Here is a 22,410-nt window from a genome sequence, read left to right on the forward strand (position 1 = left end):
TGAAACTTGATGCTGCATTTAAACCATGTTGTCTGCAAATCTTGTTAAGGACATGGTAGTATGCAATGTTTGGTTTTTGGTTTACCAATCCATTTTTAATAAGCACTATCTATATGGTAGAATGGGCTCAGGCATTCTACTAATGTCAGTAACTTTTTGCAGGGACTTATATATTCACATATAAAGGTATATTATTAAAATAGGTGTTTGGAGAAATTGGTTTTAAAAAATCATTTTCCCTATATATATCTCATCCGTATATATTTTTAAACATGTTTTAGTATATAGTATATTACTATATACTAATTTGCTTGTAAACTACTTTTTTAAATAGGAAATATATTACCATGGTTCAAAACTGAGAAAGTTCAAAAGGATGAACAATGGTAGGTATTCTTCCCACACCTTTTCCTCAGCCTCTTGTTTTCCCTTCCCAAAGATGTTATTACTTCTTGTATTTTCTTTAGGATATTTTATGCACACACAAACAAAAATTACCCTTTTTACTGTACTGCAGTCCTTAATACTGGCTTCTTAATGAAAATAAAGGCCAGGGAGTGGGCTGTAACCAATCAAAAACCATTTCCTCTAAATAAGGATTAACGTGTAAGTCAAGGACTCATGGTCAGGATTATGCTCTCTCCCACCTGAGAGTTTTACCTCCTTAGCTCCCCACTTCCTCCCTCTTCTGTAGTCACCCCATAAACTCTGGCTATGATACCCATTGTGATGGTCCTGCCAAGACCAAAAGCCATGGAAGGAGTCAACTTCTATAGTTCTTAAAAGAGGAAAAGTTTCAAATCCACAGGGAAAACTATCTTCCTTTTCCAATCTTATGAAGAATTATTTTAAAGTGCATTAATCGGAGCTGGTGATCCATTAGCATCTTTAGAATTATAAACTTTCGCCTGATCAGAAAGTACATTCATACTGCATACTGCATTCTTGTTTAGGGGGGCCAGATCACTACTGCCTTTGAGAAACCCAGAAAAGCTTACTAAAAAAAATGCACCCATATACTCCCAGTGGACCACAAGACATGGTTGCCTATGGACATCCGGCTATTAACATCTAACCTTTTTGCTAATAAGCCAAGATCAATGGATCTGCTGAAGAGATTCTAACAAGGTACACAGAAAAAGAGAAAAGATAATGTAAGAATCAGTTACATGCCAGGAAGAGATTGTTAGATGCTTGCCTGAAAAAAAATAACCAAGTACAGGGCTGCTGAAATTTTATAATGTTAAATATCAAGGTAAAATTATTTTGAGAATTTGATTCAACTAATAAAGCTAAATACAAATAAAATCTGCTCCTTGACTCTCATCACAACAAATGATTCTGTTCTTTTATTATTATATCTATGTTTGTACAAATAAAATACAGGTAATTTAATCTTGACCCTTTTTTAGCAACATGGCCATTCAACTGAGAAAAATACTAAAGTGAGGTGACAGAAAAATGTGCTTCACTGAAGAAAAGTCAAAATAAAAATTTGCAAATTAATTGAGAAAGGAACAGAAAGAGCCATGGGAAACAGAAGCTTCCTCGGCAGCAAATTTAGTTGGTGATGGTTTTTTCTTTTCCATTCAGAGGAACAAAGACGGTAATGGATCCTGCCCAATTTTAATGGAAGAATTTCATTCATTTTCTTTTTCAAATGCTTTATTCTTCTTCTTAAGAAATTATACATAAAAGTAGATGTTTTAAATCAGCTAAGCAGTTTAAATCAGTTTTGCTGTTGCTAGTGCTGTCGAGTCGATTCCGACTCCTAGCGGCCCTGTGGACAGCAGAGCAGGAGCCTGCTCAGTCTTTTTGCACCATCCTCTCAACTTCCAGTGCTACATCAGACAATGCTCCGCTGCTATTCACAGGGTTTTCAAGGCCAATTTTTTTGGGAAGTGGGTGGCCATGTCCTTCTTCCTAGTCTGTCTTAGTCTGGAAGCTCCACTGAAACCTGTCCACATGGGTGATTCTGCAGGTATTTGAAATACTGGTGGCGTAGCTTTCAGCATCACAGCAACATGCAGCCGCCACAGTATGACAACCGACAGACAGGTGGTGTGGTTCCCTGACCAGGAAACGAACCCAGGAAAAGTGCTAACACAAATCCATGAATTCAGAAATGCTAGCACAAAACCTCAATATAAGCCTAAGTTCTCAAATATACATGAGTCCAATGTAGCTAAATTTCCCCTCCACGGGACTCAGAGATTACTAACGATTTCCATTCCCTTTACAAAGCACTTTTCTTCTTCTCATAAAGCTTTTACCTATAAGTTTTAAAGCCTTTCAACGGTTCAGCTGAAAATTCTCTTCAGAAACACAAAATGTTTTTCAATCATCACTCCTTTAAAAAGGATACCCTCTTTAAATCAAAATGGAACATCCTGTAAGAAACTTCTCATCTCATGGATTTAAAAAAAGCATCTACTGAATGTCTTTAAGATTTCCTATCCGTTAAGCCAGACAGCAAGTTTTCTCATTCTTTAGCAGAAAACTGTTGCATGGCTCTAACATGCTAGCCAGGAATGTGACTACCAGTAGCAAAACTAGATAGAATCAGAGCTGACACACAAATTATGGACACACTCAGGGGTGCATGGTAATAACAGAACAGTCCGCAATTCATGGGTACATATGACCTTTGTTCTAACAAAAAAATGAAACATAAGACTGAATGTGTTGAAAATGAGAGTGATAAAGTTATGTAAATGTTATGTGATAATATATACGATATATGATTATGATACAAAAACTGAAGTGGACAAATAGAACGCTCAACCACAAATTCAGACACTGACTTGTAAAAACTAAACGTGTAATTTCAGAAAATTCACCCAAAAGACTTTAAAATTCACTTATAATTTACTAATCTAATAAACATAGCGTTTGTTATGAAGCACTGTGAATGTCTATAATATTTTACAATAATTGTAAAAGGTTCGTGAGAAAATCAGAGATTTACAAAGACATGCAATTTCTAATTAGTCTAAATTGGCAAATTTTATTCAAATCTAATGAATACATGTAAGACTGCGCTGCATGTCTCCATTATGGAGTTTCATGATAACACCATCCTTAAGGATTATATGGTGGCACTACCTTATAGATATGAGTGCCTCAATAAGGGCTCTTTAGGCAATTCTATCACCAAACCCCACTGGATAGGACCACCTCCCACCAATCTTTTGCTGAGCAATACTCTCTCATAAAGACTGTAGAGGTTTCAATGTTTTTTCCCCAGGTTGGCATGATACAAATGGCAGCAGACAAAAACAATGTTAAAAAAATAAACCAAATAAAAGGCTGTACACAAGAACTTATGTTTATTGCAAACAAAAAACAAACAAAAAAAAGAGAGTGAGGGAAGTGAGAAAATGATCAGAGGCACAACATATAGGGTTAAGAATTTAAAAGCATCTTACATTCTGCCCTAATGGCAGCATAATTAATAGGAACAAACGGCCGTCTTGCTGCCTGCCGCAGCCGGAGGGTATTTTTGCAGACCTGACGAGCAAATTTTGTGAAATATGTAGTGTGAAGGAAGAAAGCTTGGCGGGTCTTCACTGCAGACTTCGGGCTCCCAGTATTTCGGACCGGCATCCCCTGCATGGCCTGGCGAGACATGTGACTTCTAACACGGGGGTCCTGCAAATTCAGACACCAACATACACGTAAAGAATAGAACTTACCAAAGTACAACACTACTTGCATCATGCTTAAAGAAAAATGTTATTTTTACGTCTTCCACTGAGGCATCTATAACTTAATACACTATCCCCAAAAGAGAGAATTAAAAAGTGTTCACTTTGGGGAAGGAGATGGGGAACAGAGACGAAAACTGGGTGGGGCTAGGTATGTGTGTGATCCTATACTTTTGTTTTTAAATTGACCTTAACAATCCAAAATCACATTCAAAATAGTAAAAAATTGTCAAGGGGTTAGATTATTAAAAAAAATAAAAATGTTGAAGGAATACTCAGATCCTGTTAGCACTCAAAAGGAATAGTCTCCCTCTGGTAGACACAGGTTTTTGATATCTGCAGTCTGTGAGAATTTTACCAAAATCGTATTTCAACTGTTGTTCACCCCAAGATTGAGTCCACACCTTCCTGGCCTTCCTATGACAGCCCAGGGGCAGAAAAAATGTTCAATTTCTATTAGCTTTAGGTAATAAGACACATTTTCAACAGTATCTAAAGGTTGCAAACTGTTTTTTAAAAAAGCAATTAAAACATTTAATTTGTAAGCTCTCTATTTACACTAACATCTCCCACACACATTGTTCTTCTTTTGTCTGAGTAATCTCATAAAACCAATGTTTTGAATATCTAAAAAAATCTGATTTGTCCCTGCCCCTCTCTCCACATCTACCCTAAAAACTCTGGTGCTATGTTTAGCTATAAAAATAGCTGTTTGTTTTTCAATTATCCTATACTGTACTTCTGTTTCCAAGGAGAGATTCAGCCATTGAAAACATGACATTTCTCAACACTAAAAAGCCTACTGCTCATGTACCTCTGCAGCTGGGCTGGGAGATAACTTCTCCTCCTCTGACTGAGTGGGCATCTTCAGGCCTCCATATTTTTTCCAATAGAGCCAACAGGTTGCACACAATCTACATTGCATGTTAGGTGGGCCCCAAGAATACCACTGATGAGACTGTGTAGCTAAAGATGGAGGAAAAACAGAAAACAAAAACAAAGAATGCCAGATAATTTGTAACAGCAATAAACAAAAAATCAAAATATTTCAAAAATATTCCAAAGCCATCTTCAGTTTACAACGTTATCTATCTTTCCCCAGTTTACCAGCCAAACATTAAAGTCTAGTATATGCATATATTTTCTGACACTCAGAATTCATTAAACCATCTATTTCTATATCCACATCAAGTGCCTGTGGCTCTTACTAAGAGAGGCTATTATGTGAAGTATCCCATATTACACGTTGTGCTGCGGAGGGAGTTTCTGTTAATTAAAAATATCCCCTATTGTGTACATTTCTGGAAATAAGTTATCAGAAAGGTATTATTAGTGTATTTAAAGTCTAAATCCAGGTTTCCAAACCTACGGTTCAGAAGCTACCTCAGGGTTTAAGGTGCTCAGCGGGGCCCCATTAACAAAGGCAGGAATCTGACAGAAACAGGCATCTGTTTTCCATTCTTTTATTTTAATCAATAGACAAAATAATTATTTTACTATTTCTCCCTTTAAGAACAGAATCCCTTCCAAGACTGTAAGTCTACATCGAGTGAGCATGTGCGCCCGAGATCACAGCATGTTTAAGACCTAATAACTCAGGGGCTCCCCCGTGGCCCAGTGGTTAAGTGTGCGTACTCGGCTTCAGCGGCCCCAGGTTTTGCCGGTTCAGATCCTGGGTGCGGACATGGTACCGCTCCTCAGGCCATGCTGAGGCGGCGTCCAAAATGCCACAACTAGAAGGACCCACAACTAAAACTACACAACTATGTACCGGGGGAGGGGAGGGGAGTTTAGGGAGAAAAAGGAAAAATAAAATCTTAAAAAAAAAAAAACCTACTAACTCAGTTGATTTATCACTTAGCTAACTAAATACTGCAAGTCTGTGTTGGTTCTGTTCTGCAGTCTGAATTACTGCCATATAACATTTAAAGTATTCCCACAATGGATCTGAAATTTAAGATAGAAAACACTGACGCTGAAACATTAAGTTAATGAGGTATATAGAAATTATTATAATTCTGTAAGTTTGCCTTGGAATATTCTTCCTCTGATCTCTAAGTTACCTTCATCAGGTCAAAATGATCAAACAGCACATCAAGGCACCAACAAACACTTCACAAACCAATGTGAAAAAGAGAAAATATAGTGACCATTACAGTCAAACTGCCTCTTGGTTTATTGAGAATAATACTGTGCACACATTATGGATTACTTTTGGAGGACACATTGCAAATAGCAGTCTAAAAACCTTTCCTCTTATAATTTAAAAACAATAAAATAAGTCAAGTTGATTCTTTTTAAACATAAATTTTAAGAATCCTAAATGTTAGGCATGGATCTATTTTGGATTCTGAATATAAAATTTTACTCATATTTAAAATACACATTTTCCCCAAACTAATCATGACATGTCATCTTAATATCTGTCAGCAAATGCCTTTCTCTTTACATAATTAACTCAAATTCAAATAAAACATGACAAATAGAAAACACCAAATTCTATCTATAAACATAAATTGTGTATATTAAGATACATTTCATGACAGATTATTTAATACAGGCTCTAAAATAAATATTATGAAATTAAAATTGCTTATTTGTGATGCACACATAAAAACGACAGAATCATTATTTAAAGGGATATATGAGACTACATAGGAGTGTGAAATTTCAGGGTTTGTGAGTCAAAACCAAGACAGATTAAGTCACCACCATTTGTCTGCAGTATTCTTTTTATTTTCATGTGAATATAAATCAACTTCAAAATCTAAGAATTCCCAATTCAAAGACATTTATGATGCAATCCATGTAAAATTTTGACCAAAAGAATCTGATTTCCACAAATTGTTTCCCTTTGTGCTTCCCATGATGCAGAAAATGCTTAGACATGTACTATTTCTGTGAAGTCAACAATTGTCTGGCTCACACCCCTTCCTTGGTTTCAGGAAAGATAATTATATGATTTGGTTTTAAAAGCCTTTTCAAATGCTGACGCTTGGTGTGGAGTATGGAGAAGAGCCATGGATGTCCCTTATTCCCCTGTTCTTAGGGCAGGAGGCTACATCTAACCCCCAAAGAGCTGGTGAGGGACAAAAACTGGGCCCCAAGTAGACTTTTTTTTTGAGGAAGATTAGCCCTGTGCTAACTACTGCCTATCTTCCTCTTTTTGCTGAGGAAGACTAGCCCTGAGCTAATATCCATGCCCATCTTCCTCTACTTTATACGTGGGACACCTACCACAGCATGGCTTTTGCCAAATGGTGCTACGTCCGCACCCAGGATCCGAACCGGTGAACCCCGGGCCGCCGAGAAGCGAACGTGCGAACTTAACCGCTGTGCCACGGGGCAGGCCCCAAGGAAACTTTTAATAAATATTAGTTTCCTCCCCTCTCCCACTCCAAGCCTCTTTGACTGGATTGGAAGGAAACACAGATGATACTGTCACCAACGCCCTCATTTAGAGATTATACAGTTGTTTGAGATTTTAAATAAATATAAAAAGTGTGTCAACTGCCTAACAGTTCATCTCACTAACCCAATTTAATATCCAGGACAAATGTAATATAATACTGCTGGTGTCTGATTGATAGGTTTTGACACGGATAAATGCTGATAAATACACTGGGGCCCTGAGGCCAAAAGCAAATACAGAACAGCATCTCCCAAACCAGCGCTCTGAGGAAACCTGGTCTGAGGACTACAAATAGCAGTCCATCCACACACAGGTCCTTCCTATGGAATTATCTGGAGCCTTTAACTTGTCACAGTGTACCGAGAAACTCCAAAGGGGGACTTGGTATATTTTGTGGGACCACGGTTTGCACAAAGCTAGCAACAACTCTGAACACAGCTTAGCAAACAATGCTGTGGAATACTTAACACACACAGGACTCCACAGAAGCAAACCAAAGAAACCCAATGCCTAGATTTAGCGTCCAGGCAGAAGGGAAGGATGGGCACCTATCCACTCTGAGGCTACGTTATTCAGCCCTCTGCGCAGTACTGACCTTGTGCACCCTCGAGAAAGCTACTCAACACTTCCCATCCCATAGTGCCAGCCTGGTTCCTTGCACTTCACCCAAGACACACCTCAAGGAAGAAAGTAAAGCTCTGCTGGAGAAAACTTACCATAGCAGCTCTCACAGGCTCGCCCTAAGAGAGGATTCTGTGGCTGGAATGTGGTCCCCACAGCTCCATTCACAGCACCAGGTTTGCCATTGCTGGTGGATATTTGGTTGGGATTTGGTTTGCTGCTTTCAATGAAATACAAAGTGAGGTGATAAAAATGACTTGTATAACAAGGCAAAAGGCTCTACATCTTGTTACTGATTTATCGTAACTACACAAAAATAAACATTTCAATGTTGGGTGAAGAAGAAATAAAGTGGTAAAAGTAAGGTGTTAAAATGAACCCAAACCATTCACCTTTACAAAACAAGGCTATGTGAAAACCAATCTCTTGCGCCTGATGCTCACAAAGTAAGTACAGCAGTATCTCTCCTCCACACAAATACAATTTCCTTAGGATACCTTCTGATGCTTTTGAAAGACATAAGTTGTTAAGTTTTATCGCTTATCATAGATTCTCCTGAAAAAATAAAATAACTTTTGGATCAAATAAATTAAGCCAAGGGCAGTGTGTTGTATTGAGAGAAACCACCATCCCATTCCTGCTGCTGCTGTGAGAGCTGCTGACTCGACACACCAGCTCTCACAGGACCTGCACAAAAGCCACGTGCTCCACAGAGACACTGCAGACGTCAACAGGGCACAGCTCCAGAGGCCAGTCAGCACCCCAGGAGATTCAGACCACTCGTGATAATAATTTCTATTACCTTTGAATTTTTATGAGCAAGATAACATAGCATTCGAAATTAGAAAAACCAATAAATGTACCTTGAGGTTTTTCTCTTTAAGAAAAAAACTTTTAGGAGGAGGTAAAAAGTGACATTTACCAGAATTCTATAGGCAAATTTCCCAGAGGCCATAATTCCTCAGAAACATGTAGCCCAGATTATCTTGATACTTCCTGTGCAAACACGGCTAGCTCTTCCCTATTTAGGGTAGGCTAACTCCCCTGCTTATAAGCCATGCCCAAGAATACTGCACAGGTGGACAAAGAATATCCTCAATAAACTCATAATTCATTTAACATACATTTATCCGGTGCCTAGTAAATAAAAGTGCCTGACATCAAGGAGCTTTCATTCTAGAGAAGATTTCATGTCTACTTGCCAGACAGAAAATAAGCAAAATAAATTAGCAAATTATTTGTTAGAAATGAATGCTGGGTGACTAAACGCAGACTACACCTTCCCATGGCTACTGAAGTAATGAGAGTTCACAACTATCAAGACACTTGGAGTTTCAATACAGAGTAGGCCCACGAACTTCTCATTTGCTGTTTCTCGTTCCCACAATTCCATTTCCCAGTGAAAGCCTAATTAAACTTGGCCTGACGGCAAACTAAAATTTCCTTCAGGCATTATTACTCTAACTCTTAGGTGACACCCCACCACCATCCCAGAAGAAACCATTTAACCTCTGTGTGCACTGAGGTCCCTATTCTATAAACAAGGCTATTATTTACACTTCTAACCTGTGCCAGCAATGTATTTTGAAGACAAATTGGTTTTGAAAACACATTTTAAACCAGACAGAATATATTTCTCTTCTTATAGTTTTCAGTTGAAAACATACAAAATGAAGAAGTGATTTAGAATGACTACGATTTTCCAAGGGTATGTAATAACATTTCTGATCTTTAAAAATCTACCATATATAGACAGAAATGACAGCCCCTTGGAATCAGATGACCGATAATGTCAGCAGGTTTCTCCAGAATATGAAAATTTCTGACATTTAACCCACAGCTAAATATGTGTTGAAAAAGAGCTAATACAAATTTACAGTTGAGCTGCCTGAAAAAAGGACAGTAAACACAACTTTAGTTAGTTGTCCAACTGAATCTAGACTGTTACATGATTGAATAAACCACTAACATTATAATAATCACAAAAGGAAAATAAATGTGCAAAGACCGAATATAGATATGTGACTCACTTAAAACATATTTTGCAAAACCAAGTACCTACAGATTCATTCTCGGGGGACAAATGATTAATATCAATGTGACCATTTGAATAAACTTTTACTGTAAGACAAACATACAAAAAAAACTTTTTAAAGCTGCATTATGTGAAACTGCCCTTCCTTTATCTAACGCCCAAAACTTCCCCCTCATCTGTGCTCCAGTCTCCATACCTCCTGCCCTCTTGAGAACTTTGTACACTTGATTCTATTTCCTGGATGCTTCTTGTCACCATGTAAACACATTTCTCCTATTTAAAAACCCTCCCATTACTCTATCCCAACCCACCCCTCAAAGCCAAGCACTCTCTCTGGACTGTCTTTCCCAGCCACTTTTCTTGAGAGATGCCAGTCTTTACTGTGTGCAGTTCCCTGGCTCAAATGCAGCTCTCACCCTACATTAAAGGCCACCAATGACGTCTATGGTGTTATACTCCTTGGCTATTTTTCATCAGCATTTGACACTGTTAATCTATTTCTCTCCTTGAAACGCACTCCTCTCTCAGCTTTTGTGATAATGCACTCACCTCGCTATCCTTCTTCAGCTATCATACTCTGTCTGATATATAAAACACTGGATTTCCTCATGCTTGGTCCAAGGCCCTGTTTTCTTACGGCTCTAAGAAATCTCATCCATGGTTTCAAACATAATAGTACATGCTAATGAAGCTCAAATTTGTATCTCTAGCCCAGAACTTTTCCCTGAGTTTAAGACCAATATATCCAACAGCATAATCAACACCTCTTTTTGGATAGAGCAAACTCAAAATGACCTAACCTGGTTCTCTGCCACAGTTTCTTAGCTTGGTGAATAGCACAACAATCCATCTAGCTGTGCTAGACAGAAACCTGGGACTCAACCTTGAAATCTCCCCTCTACCCCCCCATAAAAGTCAACCACCTCCAAGCAGTGCACCATTTCCAGGGCCACAACTCTAGGTTAAGCTACATCATTCTTTCTCTCCAAAAACTTTGTAATTGGTCTCCTTACATCCACTCTCAGCTCCCCTTCCCCAAACCACTTTCCAAAACATAGTCAGTGATCTTAAAGTACAAATTTGATCATGATACTTCCTTGTTTAAAATCCATTTCCACTGTTCATCAGATGGGTAAATTCCTGGCCCTTGCCTACCACACCAGTCTCCCATGGCTCGCACACTCTTTTCACATCAGCCACATTGCCTTTCTCTCAGCCTCTTATCTATGTTCTGCCCCTTCCCATCTCAGGATCCCATTGGCCTGGAAAGCCTCCATAACCTGGTTAATTCCTTCTCCTCCTCCTCTACAGTTCACTCAAAGTTACTTCCACAAGGAATCTTTCCTAATCATGTCGACTTTGTCTGGTCCCCCCATATAAATTCTCATAAAACGTCTTCTCCATCACAGTACTCATCACACTAGGCGACTAGCTGCTTAGTGTCTGTCTTCCCCACACTGGAATGCACACTCCAGAAGACAGCCTGTCTTCTCAACCTTTCTACTCTAGCATTGAACAGAGTGTTTTGCATACGAGAGACTGCCAGGCTCAAGAGAGGAACAGTATAAAATAACTCTTAATCTAGTATTTGTTTTAAAATATTCTATTTCAGAGTTAACTGGGAAATTCTTTGAAGAACTCAGATTCTTATCCAACTCAATAACACAGCTTCATAATTTCTATTTACATATATGATATATATATAACTTTTTAAAAAAAGTATGAGAAGAAACTCTATTTTCATCTTCAAAAATCATTCACTTAGATCAGGGGTTGGCATAATAAATATTTTAAGCTTTGTGGGTATTATAATTTATGTCTCAACCACTAAACTCTGTCATTGTAGCACGAAAGCAAACATAGGCGATACATAAATGAATGAACATGGCTGTCCAATAACACTTTATTTACAAAAACAGGCAGCAGCTCAGATTTGGCCTGCAGACTCCAGTTTGCTGGTCTTGGACCTAGATCAAGACTCCAAAGTCAGTGCAAGACACAACAGCAATTATCTGGGTTACTTGGTGAAAACTAGTTAAATGCACCTTTCCTTTGATACAACAGCGCTGCAAAGTACAAGACAGTGGAATGCTTGCTTTTGAAAATCTAAGACACAGGAACACAACAATGTTTTATTTGAGGAGTTGCTCTTTTATAAATTAGTCAAGTGAAATATATAATTTTCTAAAATATTAGAAACCACTCTGCAGAGGGGCATTATAGCTCTGAATAAAAATTATTGACCCTGTAAATTACATGTTATCTGCCTTGAGATAACATACTGATTAGAAATATCGCAATTCATCGTCTATAAGGCCTCCTATATGTAAGAAATATGTATTAATATATCAGAATTCCGTAAACAAAAGGCTAGGTATAAGACAACTGTACTGAGTTCAAAGAGTGAGAAAATCTTGGAGTAGTACATAGAACTTTGCAGAAAATTTCATTTTAACCTCCAAAGACCCTAGAGAGATAGCACTATATATACATGGTGCTCAATAAATTAAATTTTCCTGAACAAATGAATGATGGAACTCTAAAGACCTCAAAAAATTACAATTCATTTAAAACAGCAAATGAAAAGAAAGCTGGTATTCATTTTGATCTGACAATGATTTCTAAACTCAGAGGATAATGACAGAATGCTAGACATCTGAAACTATTAAAACCTATTCATTATTTATCCAACATTTACAAAGTATGGTTCTAATTACTTTCCCTAACCCTTCCCCCAAGCAAACAATGTAAAACCCTCAATCAAATAAACAACGCACCTCCAATGGGCAATGTGCATTAAGAAACAAAACCCATTCTACAATGCAAGTTTCAAAAGTTGCTAGCTTTCTGAAACACATTTGCTTCAAATAATAGAATTTCATGGGTGAGGTTTCTGACGCTTTCCCTGCAGCTTTGAGAGAAGTTCCATACATGACATTCTTCCTCTAGTACTTTTGTTAGTGTATTTGGGGTTTCTCCCACAGGCCATTTTTCTTCCTAAAAAAATCACTGCAGTGGTCTAATGGAAAGCAAGTCTCATGCTTTGTAGTGGAAGAAAATATGATACACAAAGAAATTCAAATTTGGCTGAAACTGACCAAAACGACATATTTTGTTTTGATAGAATTAATACCATGACAAATATTTTAAAAGATTTCCATTACTTACTAAGTCGGGATATAAACTTGTTTCAGTTTACTTTCAGCTTCTGCTGCTTTTAGACGTTTCTAATTCAAAAGACAGACAAAATATTTTTCATACAATGCCTAATAACTATTATCACTTCATCGTCTAAAAAAATTCAGAAGAAAATGAAATATTAAAGCATAATTCAAAAACTCCCATTTTAAGATGGGCTTTTCTTTCATGTGTATATTCTGAACCTAGTAATTTGTAAGAAAAGTCACTAGATTCTGAGGTACAGAACTACAAGATTTAATAACATTTTAGAAACAGGTTTAAAAAATAAAGCAATGAACAACTCCATTTCCCATTCCTCCATGAGTGAATGAATAGGACTTTTAAGCAACCATTTTTACTTTTCAAATTTAGTTTCTACTTTATTTCTTTTTTGCTTTCTGGGAGGAAAAAAAAAACACATATACTCTGCTTTTAGAAAAATATTCAGAGGTGATTAGTTTCCAAAGTCCATGCAAAAGAAAGAGATAGCAACTATTCTAAGTACAATTAAATAAGCATTTACCCTCAAATGTTGGGAGATATGCAGTAAACTTTAAAGCTTGGCTGAATTCACATCAGATTTTAGGAACCAATTAGGAGCCAAATGCATGGAAAGGAATGGGAAAAAGATTATATAATCAAATCCAGAGACTGCTCAACACAATAACGAATGCAAATAGGGAAGGAAAATAATATATGGTACATATCTAAAAATAAGACAAACGAAAATACAAGGCAATCCTCCATTTTCTCAATGAGGAGAAAACAAAAACATTTAGGGGGACAACTTAAAACTTTTATAGACAGAGTTGAAGTTTTTGGAAATAATTTTATTCAAACACTTTTCAACCATCCTTGATGCCATCATCTCCACCATTTTTAGGGACTCTTTTTGCTTTGAATAACACAGGTTTCCACAGCACATGGTCTTCACTTCTACCTAAGTTGTTTGAAAGAAGCACTTTTTGAATTATACATGATGTCGACACTGGAAGTTTTTCAATAAGCCGTGGGTATCTATTCACTATTCATGATCTCAACAACTCACTATGTGACGCTTAAAACGTATTTTTATAGCATCCAGTACTTGCTACTGTATGATCACATACTTTGGAAAAATAATGTCTGTGTTAAATATATTGCCCCTTTCATTACCAGTTCTGACATGTGACCAGAAGAATACAAAAACAAGTATTGACTGAGGTCACTTCAGGAAAATGTACCTTTCTCCAAAAGTAGTATTATTCAAAATAAGTACCTGAGAAAATTACCTCAATACGGGACTTTGGGAAGGACTAAAAAATAAATGATACTCTGCTTTTAGAAATAACTGTGGAGAAAAATTTACGTACAGTACCAAAGCATCAAACCAGTAAGATTAACCACAGTTAAGGTCAAAGACAGGGGACATACCCACACAAATGTCACATAAGGAGGTTTCAGAAGATCTTTTAAAATATCTCAAATTGTATGGTCAATGGCATTGGTCTAAATTTTCAATACTTCGTAAAAATAACTTGTTTCAAAGGTTTGTGTTAGTATCACATCTTAGGCCATTCCTGTCAACTATACCCAAAAAGATGAGGCACCAGACACCTGCAAGGCAAATAATATCTCTTCTCTATCGTATCTTTCCCTGTCATCTTTCCAAAATATTTATCATAAGGAATTCTGAAGTAAAGAAAATACTAAGAATAAAATCTTAAAATATCATCTTAAGGATATAAAATCATATAGTTTACAATAGTCTAGAAAACATAAAGCAAACAAAACATTTAAAATTAAGTATATTGCTAAGAAATATTAAAACATAAAGTCACTTTAACGCAATCATATTGGTACCAATATAAAAAAATTACCTGCTGCACATATCTGTCAGTAGTTTTCCACATGTAATAATATTCAATGATGCTAGTCAATGATTTCCAAGGGAGCTGAAAAAATATTTAACATGATAATGAAAACAAGCTATTGTAGAAACTGCTTTCCTTTAAAACCACTTCTTTAAAATTATGAGGCAAATATCCACATGGAAGATTCATTCTAGAAGAAATGTTTCAGAAAACTGAAATTAATTCTTAGCAAAGGGTACTCCAATCAAGTTACCTTCAGTTAGAGACGCTAACACAACACATTCCATTTCTCACCTCCCATTTTGTTAAAAACTATAAACCTATGGCTGATAATATTTCATGACTTACTCAGGAAAGTTGTTCTCAGTGTATAGGTGGGGTTGAAGTACAATTTTTACAAATGATATTTAAATAGATTTAGCCTGAGTTACTTTAACTTCCAAAGATGCCAGCTACAAATTGGGTGTCATTTGGTCTCTAGCATAGTAATTCTCATCCTTTTCAAAACTGCTCTATTTTGACCTATTTTGTTGTAAATAAAACAAAAACCTAAATCTCTGAAAAAGAACACAGCCTAGTGTGATTCATATTAGAAAAACAGGAAGCTTGCCTTTGCTATTTTCCATAATTATTCAAAAATGGCCAAATGAGCTCCTACTCAAGAAACTCACAACCAAAGAATATATTCAATATATCCCTCTGTAAAAGGGAGATCTGTTAGTCATCTACGATGCAAATCAGGGCAGATCAAACCTTCAAATAAAATGGCTGGTAACATTCACGATTTCTAGCTGTTTGGGCAGATTTCACACATAGGTGACTCAGCCCTCGCTCTGACTCCCACCTAGCTTGCCCTAACATACCATCGGGTTAGAGTCAAAACAGTACTTCCCAGACCCTACTGCACCCAAGGGTCTGCTTGTGATCCACGTGTACAACATCCACATCATTCCTATCACCTCCACCTTGAACTTACCTGCTTGGTCTGAAGAGAGAATAGGTGGAGTTTAGAGAAAGGAAATTATTTTAGGCTTAACTTGGTAGCAACTCCAACAGTAGTTACAAACGTAGTCTCCTCACAGGAACAAATCAGCACAGCCACTGGCATTTGGACTGCAGTTAAAGCAAATACGGTTTTCACCAATTCAACAAGAATGTAATGGAGTTGAAAATGTCTGAGGGATGGTATGAGGAACCTACTTTGGCAAGACCTCATATGACAGTCACAGCATAGTCTCCTAGGGTTTTAAGCAAGCTACGACTTCTTTCATCTCTTAACTATTCTTCTTTTGAGAAATAGCCCCTGGCAATTTACCAATGAACCTCCAAAAGGAAATCAAGTAACCATGGAACATGAGCATCATCATGGGTGAGATTTTATCTAAGCCATAAAATTCTATTCAGCTGTACTCAGCACCACCATTCCCTTATCAAGGAGGAATGTAAGTTGTAACCGTAACGGCACAAGCAACATCTCCCAGTGTGTCTACTCCTGATGCAGTATCATTTCTCCCTCAACCCTCACTTATGACTTTATGGGAGTTTCCTATGAGACGTCAATAAAAGAGGAAAAAAAATCTGAATATGGCAGATGACTTTGCATGATATACTGGCACCAACCAGAATTATACTAGAATTATACCAGAATTATACTGCCGTGTTTCAGCCCCAAGCAGAAGTGGCTCTGAAGCACAGTGAAGAGGGAGATCCTTTTGGACGGTGGAACATTACACTGAACATCTGGTTTTCTACACTGAGTTAAAGGAGAGATGGCCAGCGGTACTAATCCATATGCATTCATGGATGGTGGTTATTTATTTGTGACAATGATCAGGGACTTGAAAGGAATCAGATTACCTCTAACAAAGAGGCTTAGGAAAGAGGTTTGTGGACAGACACCTCAGGATGGGCCTGAGTGTGAGGACATTTGTATCCTCACGCTCACTCAAAGGGTCCCTTGCAGAGGAGGTTCTAATTAATCAGTTGGATAGGATGATCTCTATAGCTGTCAGCCAGCCTCCTTCCCCAGCCACACCAATGAGTGCTCAAAGGATACATAAACCAAGTAAGGAGACAGATTACAGAGATGTCCTCTCCCTAAATCTGATCTGATTACTCAGGTGTCCAACGTGCAAGGGAGAGAGTACAACGGGCCTCCAACACGGCACCATTCCTGGTATATGTCAGTTACATTAGACTCTCAGTATCTTGGAATAGCAGCTGTCTGTTCTCATTGAACAGACAATTATTCTAGATATGATTTGCCTTTTCTGCCTGTAATGCACTGGCTAGCAATACCAGCCACAGACTTATGAAAAACTCATTCCCAGAGAACACTGCTTCTAATGCAGGGCTCAGAAACTTCAGGAATAAAGGTTTGGGTCACCCTAATCAACCAAGAACTCTGGTCTTCTAAGGTACAGAGGGGAGGAGAATAGTAGGGGAATTTGATTCTGAATGTCAACAAAACCTCTGGATGAGTTTTAGAAAAGGAGAAGAGCCATCCCGGATGGCCTAGTGGTTAAGTTTGGCGTGCTCTGCTTTGGCAGCCCACGTTTGGTTCCCAAGCACAGAACCACACCACTCATCTGTCAGTAGCCATGCTGTGGTGGCAGCTCACATAGAAGAACTAGAAGGACCTACAACTAGAATATACAACTAGGTACTGGGGCTTTGGAGTGAAAAAAAAAAAAAGAGAGAGAGGGAAATAAAATAGTTAAAAGAAAAAAAAAGAAATGGAGAAAGGAAGACTAAAGAAGCTATCTATATTTCTTTCCTTGGTATAATTATTTTCCTTCTGCACCCACAATTCCCTTTCTATTTTTATATAAGGTCTCTTGGTGGTGGTTTTACCTTTATAATTTAATGCAGAAGTTACAAGCTATAAAGACAGAGTTCTGACTAAAACCAGAGGAAGAATAAACATCAACCAGAGATGGATGCTGTGCCATTAAATTTGGGCCTACTCATTGAAGGAAATACCCTTGAACAAGGACGCAGACATACGTGCCAGGTTTAGCCACGCTAACAAACCTGAATGATACTTTGATAGAGAAGTGACCAACATCAAGAGGAGACTGCATGCAGGGAGACCGGATAGTTTGGCAAGACCAATGGCTGACATATCATATTCTTTTGGGACATCTGTGTTGACCTTTCTGCCATCCATACTTGACATCATGGATGCCAAGCAGCAGAGAGCATGGGCATTTCCACTGTTTCTGGAATTGTAGCATCCAAGCCTTGTTCTCCAGTCTTCCCAGAGATTCTATGAGAACCTAATATCCTGTATTCTTTGTGCTTAGATATAGTGAATTCTGTACTTAGCAAGTAAGAACCCTAATATAACAATAATCTATTCTTTCTTCTAAACTACGTGAGGCTGAGTTTCTCTCACTTGTAATTAAAAGCACTCTAATACAAAAATCGGTAAGAAGTGCAGTGTTCTTACTAAGAATAGACCCTAGATACATAGCATTTATAAACACAGTCAAGGTAGAACAGAATCAAGCAAGATTGGTAGTAAAGAGAGCAGATGTCATAGTTGGGCTTCTATAGAAAATTGCCAGCGAGATATTAGACATTGCTCCTGACTTCACAAGTCCTGGCTGTGAAGTTATCTAAACTTGGATCCCCTGGCCCTCCTGGAGGTCCTGTTCACTTTCTAACACTCTTTAATAAATTTCGTTCTTCTTAAACTAGCTCACTCAAATGGATTCTGTTGTCTCCAATTATGACTTGCTCAGTAAGTACCCTTTCCAACTTCCTTGTAGTACACCTTCTTATACTGCAAACCCAAACGTTATATTTCCAGGACTCTCTCGTGATTTATTTCTACCCATCAGACGTATGTGTATAAGACCTAAATTCAGAAATGAATTAAGCAGAGATAGAGAGGACGGTGCACAAGGCATCCATTTTACTGCAGCAGAACTAGGAGGCACAAAATCGTTCTAGAGCCAATAACTCTGGTAGAGGTTGCCTGATCCCAAGATCATGGTTAAAGTAGTGTGGTTCTAGAGCCGAGGGTAACCCAGCAGCTTCCCAGTTTCCATCCGGGGCAGAGGTAGGAGCTCACTTGCTGAATCATTTCTGTGGGATTGTTCTCAAGTCCAGCCTGAAGCCTCCTTCTCCAACCCTATCAGTGATTTTAAGCACCTAATTTCCAAAATCAAATTCCATTATAATACCTCCTGTAAGTTTGTTATCTGCAACTAAAGCCTAAATGATAGAAGAGCTAGGAAATACCCTTTGCCAAAAGAAGTTTCTATGGCAAAGGACTTCATTGCATGAATGGGGAGAGGCTTTGCTACTTTGCACTTTGAACTTTTCAGGTTCCTCCGCATATTTCAGGTCCTGCTTCTGCTTAGCATGTAGAAATCCACAATCATTTCTTTAAAAGATCTTTAAAAGATCACGGATTGCCTGAAGCAAAAAAAAAGTAATAATACACTGTGGGATTTAGAACAGATGCAGAAATAAAATGTATGACAACAAAAGCACAACAATAGCAGGGAATAACTAGAAGTGTATTGTTACATGGTTCTTATAATCTACGTGACCTAAGTATTACAGTAATTGATTTGAAGGTACACTATAGTATATTAAAGATGCATACTGTAAACCACCAAACAAAACAAAAGTTTAATCAGTAAGCCTCTAGGAGGGAAAAAATGGAAATAAAAAAATTAGTCAAAAAGGAGGAAAGAACAATGGGACAAATGGAAAATTAATACTAAGATGATGGATTTAAACCAATGATTATATTAAAGGTAACTGGTCTAAAGGCCCCAAGTAAAAGGTAGAGGTTGTCAGATTGGTTTTAAAAAAAAAGATCCAGCTACAAAAAACCCACTTTGGAAATAAATAAGATGAAAATAAAAGGATGCAAACAAAATATATCATGTAAACAATGAAATAAAGCTGGAGTGGTTATATTAAGAGGAAACACAGACTTCACCACAAGGAATATTGCCATGGGGAGAGAGTCATGATGTAAAGATCAAAGGGTCAATTCATCAGGAGAACACAACAATCCTATATATGTATATACCTCATAACGGAGTTTCAACATAATCAAAGCAAAAACCTATACAATTGAAAAGAGAAAGCCACAATTATAGCTAGCGACTTTTGATACTGCTCTCTCAGCAAATAATAGAAAGAGCGGACAGGAAAGCAGTGAGGCTCCAGAAGACTTGAAAAAACACTATCAATAAACTTAACCTAAGTAGCATTTATCGAACGTTCTACCTAACAGCAAAATATCCATTCTTTTCAAGAGTACATGGCACATTCACCATAATAAACCATAAACTGGGTCAGAATTCATCAAATCTCAAAAATGTAAAACATGGGTTTTTTTTGTTTTTTTTTTACAAAATATGTTTTATAAACAAAACAGAACTGGAATTCAGTAACAGAAAAATACATGGAAAAAACCCCACACATAAGTGGAACTTCTAAATAATCCATGAGTCAAAAAACCCCCAAAATCACAAGGAAAAATGAAAATACTCTGAAGGAATGAAAATGAAAACACAACTTATCAAACTTCGCAAGATGAAGCTAAATAGAGCAGTGCACAGAGGGAATCCATACACCCCCTTTGTTGAGCAGGAAGAATTTGGACAGGGCGAGAGACCTCAGAAAGCCCCCACTGGTGGTGATGTGGGTGTGCAAAACGGTGATCAGCTACTAGTGGAGACCAGGCGAGAAAACCCCTCGCTTCCCAGCTCCTTCTCTCATTCAAAGTCTGCTACCGGAGAGGGACTAGAAACCATCCCACCCCTGGGTCCCACGCCAAGTGCCACTGGAGAGAGACTGGAAAGTCTCTCACATCCAGAAACCCCTGCCAACAAAAGGCAGCACAAGGCAGAGACTGGCTCCCACAAGGGTGCTGCGGGAAGAGCAAAATGCTGCGGGAGCTCCGTCTCTGAGACTCAGGCACACGAAGCCTGCCTAAGCCGGAGCTGGAAGAGGACAGCTAAGAAACCCTCGAGCCTTCAACCATGAACCTGCAGCCAGCTACGAGCAACACCATTCTACCACCGGGGGAAGGGCAAACATGTGGAGAGGCTGCAGTGCAGGGCCCACGGAGGCTGGGACAGGAACACTGAAAAACCCTTCCACGTTCCAGGCCCCACACTAAGCAGGGTAACAATCCAAAGTCTGTGGATATTCAGATCACCTCCCATTTACCCTTCGGTGAGGGAGGGACCAGCCCCTCAAAACAGTATAAGATGGCCGGACATACAACACTCGACACGGGAGACAAAACAGATGAGATTGATAGCAGTTTACTAGTCAGATATAACCATAGCCCCCAGAAGAGGACACCATGCAGCGCCACACGGGGGTTGTACTTGGGAACAGTGAGCCAGAAGGGGCTGTGAAAGCGAGGCTCTGTGTAACAAGAGGGTGAGGTGTGCCCTAGTTCCTAAAGAAGGTTCCCATGGGAGGATGTGATTGGCTTGTTTGAATAATTTTGCAGGCTGACAGGAAACTGAAACGGTTAGGTTGAAGTCTGGGTGCTAGGGGAACTGGCTAGGTGGGGAGCCTTTCTGGCTGGGTTAAGGGGCAAGAGCTGGGGAAATCACAGTTAAGCTTTTGAAGCCCTATGAGGCTCAAAGATGTCAAGGCAGTACATGAAATTTCACGACTTCCAACACAATGGTGCAACAAAGGCAACTAGAACAACAAAAACATCCAAACCTGGACCAGCTACAGACTAGAGAGGCTCAATTCCCCACAATAATGGCCTAGAAAGAGAAGAGGCACCCTCGTTTCAGAATAGAAATACTATTTAACTCAGTCTCTGTCATTGTTTACACAAGATGTTCTGCATCCAATCAGAAATAAAAGACATTTAAAAAGGGCATGAAAACAAATGTCCCGTTTTCAAGAAATAAATCAGGCAACAGACAGAAAACCAATATGGCCCCAAATGTTGGAAATATCAGATAGGAACTTTAAAATAACTATTATTAATAAATTAAAGAACTAGTTGAAAAGATGGACAACACACATGAATAGAGTAGGAATTTAAAGGGAGACAAAAAGCATAAAAAAGAATAAAATATGAATGTTAAAACAAAACATGCTATCATATTTGAAAAATTCCTTTAACAAGTTTATCAATATACTGGACACAGCAGAGGAAACACTTAGTACTAGAAGATAGACCAACACAAATCACACAAACTAAAACACAAACAGAAAATCTCAGCTCCAGGAAACTCAGCGAACTACAAGTAGAATAATTACAAAGAAAAACACAGCCCGGGGCCAGCCCCATGGCGGAGTGGTTAAGTTCAGGCATTCCACTTAGGCGTCCCAGGGTTTCGCTGGTTTGGATCCTGGGCGTGGACATGGCACTGCTCATCAAGCCACATTGAGGCTGCGTCCCACAAGCCACAACCAGAGGGACCAACAACTAAAATATACAGCTGTGTACCGGGGGTCTTTGGGGAGAAAAAGGAAAAATAAAATCTTGAAAAAAAAAACCCACACCCAGGCATAATGTAGCAGTAAAACTACTAAAAACCAAAAATAGAGAGAAAATCTTGAACACAAAGAAACATCTACATGCATAGGAACTTT

At 38.3% G+C, this 22,410-nt stretch overlaps 1 protein-coding gene across 16 annotated transcripts in view; it reads right to left on the reverse strand.

Annotated features, from left to right (window-relative positions):
- Positions 1–22,410, reverse strand: part of MTA3 (metastasis associated 1 family member 3) — a 187,320-nt gene that overhangs the window by 18,920 nt on the left and 145,990 nt on the right. For 9 of the 16 annotated variants that reach the window (XM_070574014.1, XM_070574013.1, XM_070574006.1 and 6 more), the window contains 5 exons: positions 14,815–14,889; positions 12,944–13,002; positions 7,836–7,960; positions 4,522–4,673; positions 3,429–3,651 (listed from right to left, as the gene is read on the reverse strand). In XM_070574014.1, coding sequence (XP_070430115.1) covers positions 3,429–3,651; positions 4,522–4,673; positions 7,836–7,960; positions 12,944–13,002; positions 14,815–14,889 — 634 coding nt within the window. The remainder of the gene's footprint in view (positions 1–3,428; positions 3,652–4,521; positions 4,674–7,835; positions 7,961–12,943; positions 13,003–14,814; positions 14,890–22,410) is intronic. The other 7 variants (XM_070574017.1, XM_070574016.1, XM_070574008.1 and 4 more) reach the window with 1 other exon arrangement.

The sequence above is a fragment of the Equus przewalskii genome, chromosome 14 (genome assembly GCF_037783145.1).
Source record: "Equus przewalskii isolate Varuska chromosome 14, EquPr2, whole genome shotgun sequence".
In the NCBI taxonomy this organism is placed as follows: domain Eukaryota; kingdom Metazoa; phylum Chordata; class Mammalia; order Perissodactyla; family Equidae; genus Equus; species Equus przewalskii.